This window comes from Aristolochia californica, unplaced genomic scaffold (assembly GCF_029961685.1).
Source record: "Aristolochia californica isolate CCGP_79_NKW_82.1479 unplaced genomic scaffold, dmAriCali1.0.hap1 SCAF_8, whole genome shotgun sequence".
NCBI classification, from domain to species: domain Eukaryota; kingdom Viridiplantae; phylum Streptophyta; class Magnoliopsida; order Piperales; family Aristolochiaceae; genus Aristolochia; species Aristolochia californica.
In genome coordinates, this window is record NW_027182279.1 from 32,598,099 (window position 1) to 32,609,201 (window position 11,103).

General features: G+C 44.6%; 1 protein-coding gene across 1 annotated transcript; it reads left to right on the forward strand.

Moving 5' to 3' along the window:
• Positions 1 to 9,603: 9,603 nt before the first annotated feature.
• LOC137938420 (pentatricopeptide repeat-containing protein At5g65560-like) lies at positions 9,604 to 10,857 on the forward strand. Its single transcript, XM_068783378.1, has 2 exons — positions 9,604 to 10,572; positions 10,732 to 10,857. The coding sequence occupies exons 1-2, from the start codon at positions 9,604 to 9,606 to the stop codon at positions 10,855 to 10,857; spliced, it is 1,095 nt and encodes a 364-aa protein (XP_068639479.1).
• The last annotated feature ends 246 nt before the right edge of the window (positions 10,858 to 11,103 follow it).

Below are 11,103 nucleotides of genomic sequence, written 5' to 3' on the forward strand. Positions count from 1 at the left end.
TCATCAACAAAATGGGCTCATAATACCGCGGCAAGAGTAAGGATGACGTGTCCATTGTCCACCGGGGAAGGAACGGAGTGGTTGTGGGTGGTGATCCTTTATATGGTTTCAGGAGGGATACATGAAACACATCATGCAGCTTGGTCGTGGCTGAAAGTTGGAGTTGATAGGCCACTAGTCCCACACTCCGAGTAATGGAGAAAGGCCCAAAGTACTTGAGTGAGAGTTTATGGCGTGGCAGTCCAGCAATGGACTATTGTCGGTACAATTGGAGTCGTAACAAAACGTAGTCCCCTACCTCATACAAGACGTCTTAGTGTCCCTTGTTGTAGAAATCTTTCATGTGAAACTGAGTGCGCTGGAGGCGATCAGTAATATTCTGTAATACCTGGTCACGATCCACGAGTGCCTGATCAATGGTGTCTACGTGGGTGGACCCTGGAGTATAAGAGAGGTGACGAGAGGGATCCCAGCCATAGAGAACCCTGAAAGGAGTGGATTGCAAAGTTGAGTGGAATGAAGTGTTGTAATGATATTCAGCCCATGGTAGCCACTGAACCCAGTGGTTTGGACGATCACACACAAGGCACCATTGATACATTTCAATAGTGTTGTTAACCACCTTGGTTTGGCCATCTGTCTGGGGATGATATGAGGAGGAAAATTTCAACTTCATGCCGCTCAGACGAAAAAGTTCCCGCCAGAAAGTGTTGGTAAATACCTCATCCCTATCACTGACAATATATTCTAGAATGTCATGCAAGCAGACAATATGCTCAAGGAAGGTATGTGTCACTTTTGATGTTGTATATGGATGAGCCATAGGAATAAAATGTGCCTACTTGGAGAACCGATCGACCACCACAAATAATACTGATTTTTTGGCTGACTGGGGAAGACCCTCGACAAAGTCCATAGAAATATCAACCCAGACTTGTGTTGGGAATCCTGGACGGACCACTTATAATCCATTGTCCCCTCTGTAACTTTTTCTGTGTAGCTCTTGTAGGATAGGCAGAGTGGCATCAGCCTCTCTCATCAAGTCTAAGATGAGGAAACAAGGCTGGCAGATCGCATATATGAGCTACTGGTGTTCAAAATGCAGTGACAAGGAATCCACTACCTTTTTTAATCTTCTCGAATGGTACTCGACTAAAAAATCAAATCCCATCAACTTACTGATTCAGTGTTGTTGTGGCGAAGTCCTGAGGCACTATTCAAATAAGAATTTAAGGTTGTAATGATCAGTACAAATGAGAAATGCACAACCCCATAAGTAAGGACGCAAGTGTTGGACCACCTTGGCAAACCCGATTAATTCCCTTTCATACGTTGCCAATTTGTGATGTCGAGTTGCCAACTGCCTGCTGAAATATGTAATGGGGTGTGATTGTTGTTGTAAGATGGCCCCAATGCCCCCACCGGATGCATCGCATTCAACCACAAATAATTCCTCAAAATTGGAAAGTTTTAGGACGGGTGTGGAGGCGAGAGCTAGTTTGAGGGCCTCAGAGGACTGTGTGGCCTCCTCAGTCCAAATAAAGGAATTCTTCTTGAGGAGACTGGTCAATGGTGCTTCCAAGGGTCCATAATTCTTAATGAATTTGCGGTAGTATCCAGCTAGGCCCAAAAATCCTCTCAAAGCTGAGCAAGACTGAGGTTGTGGCCAATCATGAATTACCTGAATCTTCTCACGATCAATAGTGTGTTAGGATCCTCACGAGCCATGGATCTTGTCACCCTCCTCTTTTCTCTTCCTTCCATCACCTTGCTTGACGTTGAGATGGAATGAGGGATTGATGGGTATTGAATTTTGGAAAGGAGAATTGGGGAAAAACGGAAGAGAGCTTGAAGGAGCTCTTGACCTGTTTATCTAATTTACTCTAGCTAAAGTAGACTCAATTCATAATTCTCATTACCCTAGCCATCCCCTTAAATAGGGTTGAGGACGTCCAAAACACTAAAGACATCTTGGGTCAATGGTTCAAACCAATAAATGCTAAACCAACCCAAACCAAAGACAAAACCAAACCAAGAAACAATTACATGGAAATTGAAAAACACATTCATTAATTCCTACGCCTGTTGGTAACTGGTGATGCTATAGAATCCATAACATCACCCCCTTCCTGGAGAAAGAGCTTGTCCTCAAGCTCGAAGGAAGGATATAAGAGTCAAAATGCTGATAACGGCTCCCATGTGGTGTCACTGGGGTCAGCATTGGCCAACTGGACAAGAATTTCCCAATCACCTTGAATGAAACGTGCTTGTACGACATGAACTGGAATAGAAAGGACTCTGCCCTCATGTAGTGGCGGCAGTGGAGTGTGCAGTAGGGGCGAGTCACCCTGGAAGGGCTTCAAATGGGAGACGTTAAATACATTGTGGATCTTTGATTCCGGTGGTAGTTGCAAGCGGTATGCCACGGGTCCAATTTTGTCCAATACCTGAAATGGACCATAATACTTTGGAGACAGCTTATGGCGCTTGGATGCAGTTAGGGACAGTTGGTGGTAGTGTTGAAGCTTTAACCACACATAGTCTCCAGGGAAGTAAGATGCCTCCCGGTGCTTCTTATCATAATAGCGTTTCATAGAGTGTTAGGCCTCCTGTAGATGAGTACGTACCTCAGTGAGCATAGCGTCTCGTTCAGCTAACGCTTGGTCCAAAGTGACGACTTTGGATGCCCCAGGTTCATATGGTAACAGACGAGGTGGATCTCTGCCATAAACTACCCTGAAAGGTGTAGTTCCCAGTGCTGTGTGGTAAGATGTGTTATAGCAAAATTCTGCCCATGAAAGGCATTTCACCCACCTTCTAGGTGCGTCCCCCACAAAACAACGAAGATACATTTCAATCGTGCGATTGACAACCTCTGTTTGTCCGTCCGTTTGTGGATGATATGCAGACGAAAATGCCAATTGGGTGCCCTGTAATTTGAATAATTCCTTCCAAAATATACTGGTAAAAATGGCATCCCTATCACTGATAATGGATGAGGGAATTCCATGTAATCGGACAATGTTTTCCATAAATAATTGAGCGACCTGAGCAGTAGTATATGGATGCGCCAAAGCAATGAAGTGACCATATTTTGAAAACCGATCAACGACGACGAATATCACAGATTTACCTGTTGAAATGGGAAGTCCAGCAATGAAGTCCATGGAAATGTCAGACCAGATTTGAGATGGTAGTTGCAAAGGTTGTAGTAAGCCGGTTGGACTTAAAGATTCGGCCTTGTTTCGTTGACAAATCTGACAAGCAGCTACATAATCAGCAATTGTGCTCTTCATGCCCTTCCAGTAAAAGTCCCGACTGATTTGGAAATATGTTTTCTGTCGACCCTCATGTGTGCTATCATGGATAGATGACAGGATGGTGTGAAGAAGTGGGGATGTATTATGCAAAAAAATCATGTTTTTGTAGAGTATGAGACGATCCTGAATCGTACAATGAGGAGCTGTTGTCCCCTGTTGAATATCCTGATATAATGACATGAGATCCGGATATTGATGTACTTCCTCACGAATCGAATCTAATACCAGTGAGCGTGGGTGACTGATAGCATAAATTTGGGTGGCTAAATTATCCCGACGTGATAAAGCATCAGCCCCCAAATTCGAACTACCTGGCTTATAGTGAATCGTAAAAACGAAGCCCATGAGTTTAGTTAACCAATGCTGCTGTGGGGATGTGGTGAGGTGCTGTTCAAGAAGATACTTGAGGCTGCAATGATCTGTACGAATGAGAAATGGTCGTCCCCAAAGATAAAGTCGCCAATGTTGGACAGCCTTGGCTAACCCAATCAATTCCCTCTCATATGCAGCTAACCTATGGTGGTGTTGTCCCAACTGACGGCTGAAATAAGCAATGGGGTGTCCCAATTATTGTAACACTGCCCCTATACCACCCCCGGATGCATCACATTCCACCACAAAGTCTCCCTCAAAATTTGGTAATTGTAGGACTGGCGCTGAGGCTAAGGCCTCCTTTAACAGGTGAAAGGCTTGTTCCGCTGAAGAAGACCAGTGGAAGGCATTCTTTTTTAGCAGGTTGTTGAGTGGTGCTGCTATCATGCCATAAGATTGGATAAATTTTCTGTAATATCCCGCTAGGCCCAAAAATCCCTTTAATGCTGTGATGGAGGTGGGAATTGGCCAATCTGTTACTACTTGTATCTTGCTTTGGTCAACTTTCACGCCCACAGCTGATATGACGTGGCCCAAATATGCCACCTCAGATGTACCCATAGAACATTTGGATTTATTCAAAACCAAATGATGAGAGCGTAGAATGGTAAATACCTGATGGAGGTGGTGGAGATGTTCTTCCCAATTTTTGCTGTAGACCAGAATGTCATAAAAAAAGACTAACACAGAGTTGCGCAGAAGTGATGAAAAGACCTCATTCATGAGGGCCTGAAAGGTGGAGGGTGCATTGGAGAGACCGAAGGGCATGACGAGGAAATTGAAATGACCGTGATGTGTGCGGAAGGCAGTCTTCTCCACATCCGCCGGGTGAACTCTTATTTGATGATAGCCCGATTTCAAATCTAAATTGGTAAAAATTGTAGCACCATGTAACTCATCCAGCAACTCGTTCACAACTGGAATGGGGAACTTGTCCTTAATTTTTTGCAAGTTGAGTTGCCTATAGTTGACACAAAATCTCCATGATTTATCCTTTTTACGTACAAGTAACACTGGTGAGGAAAAAGGAGATCGACTGGGCTGGATCACCCCCTGAGCGAGCATATGCATGCATTGTCGTTCTATTTCATCTTTCTGTATATGCGGGTAACGATAAGGCCGCACCACTATTGGATCAGTTCCCAACTTTAAACGAATGCGGTGATCACAATGACGCACTGGTGGTAGACCCGTAGGATCATTAAATAAATCCGCAAATGCTGTAAGTAAAGGAGCTAACTGATCATCACCGGTGTGCTGAAGCTGTAAAGTGTGAAGTGCGTTAGGTACCTATGCCACAATACCTTGTAATGTAATCTGGCCCTGTGTTAGGCTCTCTAGCCATGGATCGAGTCACCTGGCGATCTCCTCTAGCTTCCAGATTGAATGACGAAGAAGGGAAGGATTTGGGGTTCTTGGAACGCCCAATGATGAAGGGACGTGAGCCTTTGAAGGAGCTCCAACCTTAGGTCTCTTTAGAGAGAGAACCTGATCTCATTTAGACTAATGATCAATGATTGTTTTCATTCAATCACTTGACGCCCTAAATAGGTCAAGGAAAACATCAAAGGTTCTATAATTACAATTAGACCCTTATGGAACTTCAAATTACAATTAAACCCCTAAGGTACTGAAATACAAGTTTACTCCATCTCTTCTCTTCTCCGGTTAGCCACTCTTGATGCTATGGAGTCCATAACATCACCCCCCTCCTGAAGAAAGAGCTTGTCCTCAAGCTCAAAAGTGGGAAATAGAGTCTGGAAGGACTCGAGTCTCTCCCAAGACGCTTCTATCAATTCCTTGTCAGTCCACCGAACCAGCACTTCCCAAGCGTTGTTAACTCGCCTGGCTTGAAGGATCTGAGCGGGTGTGGGCATGGACCTGCCATCTTTGAGAGGAGGCAGAGGGGTATGCAGCAGTGGTGAGTCTCCCTTGAACGGCTTGAGAAGGGAGACGTGGAAGACGTCATGGAGCTTGGCGTTTGGTGGTAGTTTCAAACGATACGCCATAGTGCCAATACGTTGCATGATCAGGAATGGCCCATAAAATTTTGGAGAGAGCCTATGGCATTTGATGGCTGCAAGAGATAGTTGGCGGTATGGCTGAAGTTTGAGCCAAACAAATTCTCCAGGTGTAAAGGAAAGGGGACTTGGGGTGGCTCAATGCGTGTAAATGTGAATCCTCTAGTTCCCGGCGGGACAAAGCGTCTGCTGCCCTGTTGAGATAACCCGGTTTGTATTCCACCTGAAAATTGAATCCCATTAATTTGCTGAGCCAATGTTGTTGTGGGGATGTAGTAAGGCGCTGCTCCAATAAGTATTTGAGGCTACAGTGGTCTGTCCGGATCACAAAAGGTCTGCCCCACAGATACGACCTCCAATGCTGCACAGCTTTGGCCAAACCGATAAGTTCCCTTTCATAAGTGGCTAACTTGTGATGGTGAGGAGCGAGATGGCGGCTGAAATAGGCAATGGGGTGACCCTGTTGCTGCAAGACGGCACCTATCCCTCCCCCGGATGCATCGCATTCTATGATGAAATTTTCAAAAAAGTTGGGCAATTGGAGAACTGGTGCTGACGCTAGTGCCTGTTTTAAGTGGTTAAATGAGGAGTCTGCCAACTGAGACCACTGAAAGGCATGCTTCTTCAGTAAATTATGCAATGGTGCTGCCAGGTGACCGTATTCTTTGATAAATTTTCTATAATACCCTGCGAGACCAAGGAACCCTTTCAAAGCTGTAACGGAGTGAGGTGTGGGCCAATCCATCACCGATTGTATCTTGTTGAAGTCTGGTTTCACCCCAGATGCCGAGATCACATGCCCCAAATAAGCTACTTCGGATGTGGCAAAGTCACATTTGGCACGATTGAGAAATAAATGGTGTGCTCGGAGAATGGTGAAAACCTGTCTCAATTGATGCAAGTGTGCTGCCCAAATTTTGCTATAGACCAGTATATCATAAAAAAAAACTAAGACATGCTTCCGTAAGAAAGGGCGAAATACCTGGTTCATAAGCGCTTGAAAGGTGGACGGGGCTTTGGATAGCCCAAATGGCATCACCAAGAACTCGTAGTGACCATGGTGGGTGCGGAAGGCAGTTTTTTCGATATCCTCTGAATAAACCCGAATCTGATGGTAGCCAGTTTTTAAGTCCAACTTTGTAAATAATTGAGAGCCGTGTAGCTCATCCAATAATTCATCGACCACTGAAATTGGAAATTTATCTTTGATGGTGCGAGCATTGAGTTCACGGTAATCCACACAAAAGCGCCAAGATTTATCTGATTTCTTTACCAGCAATACCGGGGATGAAAAAGGAGAATGAATAGGCTGAATAATACCTTGTTGTAGCATTTGTTGACATTGTCGTTCTATCTCATCTTTTTGCACATGGGGATAGCGGTAGGGACGCACTACCACTGGTTCGGTGCCCATCTTCAAACGAATTCTGTGATCACACTCTCTTATAGGAGGAAGGTCGGCATGTTCCTGACGTTGTTAGGATCCTCACGAGCCATGGATCTTGTCACCCTCCTCTCTTCTCTTCCTTCCATCACCTTGCTTGACATTGAGATGGAATGAGGGATTGATGGGTATTGAATTTCGGAAAGGAGAATTGGGGAAAAATGGAAGAGAGCTTGAAGGAGCTCTTGACTTGTTTATCTAATTTACTCCAGCTAAAGTAGACTCCATTCCTAATTCTCATTACCCTAGTCGTCCCCTTAAATAGGGTTGAGGACGTCCAAAACACTAAAGACCTCTTGGGTCAATGGTTCAAACCAATAAATGCTAAACCAACCCAAACCAAAGACAAAACCAAACCAAGAAACAATTACATGGAAATTGAAAAACACATTCATTAATTCCTACGCCTGTTGGTAACTTGTGATGCTATAGAGTCCATAACACAGTGACCCCCGCATGTGATATAATATGGCCGAGATAGGCGACATGTGACTCTGCAAAAGAGCATTTGGCTTTCTTCAAATAGAGCTGGTGGGCTCGTAACAATTCAAAAACTATCCATAAATGTGCTAAATGCTCTTCCCTGAACTTGTTGTATATGAGTATACAATAAAAAAAACAAGTACAAATTTTTGAAGATAGTTGCTAAATACCTCATTCATCAATGCCTGAAAGTGGATGGTGCATTTGATAACCCAAACGACATGACCACAAACTCAAAATGGCCATGATGTGTATGGAAGGCCATCTTCTCAATGTCAGAGGGGTGCATACGAAGCTAATGATATCCTGAGCGTAAATCCAGTTTAGTGAAGACCCACGAACCATGTAATTCATTCAGAAGCTCCTCCACTACCGGGATAGGGAACTCATCCTTCATGGTTTGGGCATTTAACTCCCTATAATCGATACAAAATTACTATGTGCCATTATGTTTCTTCATGAGCAAGACTGGTGAAGAGAAAGGGGAGTGGTTGTTGCGAATAAGGCTGTTATGGACTCATTAGGGGTTTATTTTCAATTTCTATTCATTAGGGGTTTATTTGAAATTGCTATTCATTAGAGGTTTATTTGATATTTTTAAAACTTATGGCCTTTGGCATGTTTTCCCTAACTCCCTATATAGGGACGTGAGATGAATGAAGAAAGTAAGTATTGAGAAAATTAGATTAAACAGGTCAGATTCTCCCTTACAGGTCTAGGTCGGACTCTCCCTTTGAGGTCCAAGGTCGAGCTTCCTTCAAGGCTCAATCCCTTCCTCCCCACGCTGGAAGAATTCGTCCGGTGGTTGATCCGAAATGGGCTGTAACAGCTTGGTATCAGAGCGGACCAACTGTGGCGATTCGTTTTCTTGGGAGGATTTGCATCGACATTTGGTGGAACAACGTCCAGTAATGGAGAAACAGCATCAGGCCATGGAGGAAATCAAGGTGGACATGTATGCCGTGAAGGACATATTACAGCGGATCAAATGGCTACTGGATGAGGAAATGGGTCGTGATCAAACGCCGCCGGGCAGTTCCACTCTTCTGGCCGAGCACCACCATTTCCCCCCGATCCCAACCCCACGACTTCTGCCCCTTCAAACTCCGCCCCCACCTAGGGCTCCTCTGCGCCCAACACAACCTTCATCGGCCAAAATGCCCATTCGGGAGCTCTGGGTCACGGAAAAGCTCCCCAACTTTCGTCTTCAGATGGCGGCGACCCTAAATCATGCACACCAGAGGGTTTTTTCCTCACCCCTGTCTCTCGGGAAGCCATAACCCTTCTTGCACAACGGAAGTTTCCAGTCTGACGGATCGCAAACTCGGAAAAGCTTTCCAAACTCCCGAAATCAAAAGGTGGGGACCCATATTTTGGTAAATCACAAGACATTTCTGCCCAAATCCCGTCAATACAAGCTGATTTAGGTTCGACCTCCCAAATCCCATTCTCACGGACGGCAGCACCTCTTCCCACACAGCAGACGGAAGTATTCCCATCTGCCTCAATCACGGCGAATCAATTCAACCCTCCCTCCTCTATCTCCGACAATCTACCAGCACCGGAAGATACAAGAGTCCACCGAAAAGTGAGGAAGCGTCATCGAAAACTTGTCCGGTGGGAGGTGACTTCCGACCATCACCTCCCACTCGCAATTCCCCTCTCAACAACACCGAGGGAACCCAACTTCCAAATTGGGTGGGCGTGGCTCAGCAAAAAATTTTGGGGGAAATTGGATTCCGGCCAGCTAGCAGTGCCCATCTCCTTCTCGGCAATCCAGTGGGGCAACCTCGTCCACGCAATCACGAGGCATTGTCCAAATGGCAGCTTCGATTCGGCTTTTCTGGTTTTTGATAGACTGGTCAAGGCAGGTTCTCATCTCAACTCTGTTACTTATTCGGGTTTGATTCATGGTCTTTGAAATGTTGGGATAATTTATGAAGCACCGGATCTCATCAAGGAAATGGTGGACAAGGGCATTGGTCCAATGGCTTCTACCTATACACTTCCTCTCACATCTCTCTGTGAGGCTGGTCGTCTCAAGGAAGCATGTGATCTGCTCATTGACATGAGAAAAAGATGTGTTTGTCCTAACGTTCAAACTCACACTGGTTTGATCCCTGGTTTGTTTAGAGTGGATTGCTTTAAAATTTCTATTGGCTTGTTTAACAAGATGTTACAGGATAGTGTGGTTACTTTGATAAATGGATATTGCAAATTGGGAAATCTGAACAATGCAATGAGATTGCTGAATTTCATGCAAGAGAATGGATGTGAACCGGATGAGTGGACATTTACAGAACTGATTTGTGGATTCTTAAAAAGGGGTACGTTGGATGTGGTTTTAGATATGTTCAATAAAATGGCAGCATGTGGATTAAATCCAAAAAAGGTCAGTTATACTGCCTTAATACATGGATGTTGCAAAAGGGAGGCGATAGGCCTGGCACTATCGTTGTTGGACAAGATCAAGGAGATTAGTTGTAGACCTAAGGTGCATACATATAATGTGTTATTTAATGGATTTTGCACACAAAATAGGTTACCAGAAGCAGAAAAGCTCTGTACAAAAATTGCAGCACAGGGGTTGTTCCCCACTGTTGGAACCTATACAACTTTGATTGATGGGTTGTGTAAGAGTGGGGCCACCAGTCTTGCATTTAAAGTGGTTGATGAGATGATGAAGCACAATTGCCTACCAAACCATCACACTTACAGCACACTCATCTATGGATTATGTCAAGAAGTCAACGCCATGGAGGTCGAGCTTCTATTTAAAGAAATGCAAAGGAAAGGGTTGATTCCAGATCGAGTGACTAATACTTCAGTAATAGATGGACCCTACGGTGTTTTGCTGAATGGCTTGCAGAAGGATCAAGACGTTCTTGAAAAGACCACATTGATGGCTATCTTTCCACAGGAAAGGCGAGAGGTTCTACCACTGCTGCTGGTCTCTTAGACAGGTTGTTGGAGAATGGTTGTGGGCCATATTTATATGTTACGTTACTAGTGGGTTTATGGAGAAAGGAGTCAAGGCATTTGTCTCATACCTGCGCGCTTATAAAGAGCCTCATTGCACCTTCATATTCAGATGGAAGGACTTGCTGGTCAGACAAAGTATACTGCAGAACAATTGGGAATTGGTACTGCCTTGCAACAACAGCAGTCGCAAGTGCAGCTTTGGAGTATGGACAGAAATACAACATCCGGCGCATAGTTGCTGTCCGAGATGTCGCTAAAGCTCTTCTCCTTATCTATGCAAGATCAGATATATCTAGGAGATCCATATGTGGCCCCCATGCAATACGGACACATGATTTAGTTAACAAGTTACCGAGCATGTTTTCACAGTTAATTATCCTCAAAATTTTGTCTATGGTGACGATGATATTTGACTGCGCTCTGAGCGGGTGACTAGTAAAAAAAACAAATTTAATTGCTCCTCTGCTAGGCTGCTCTATTT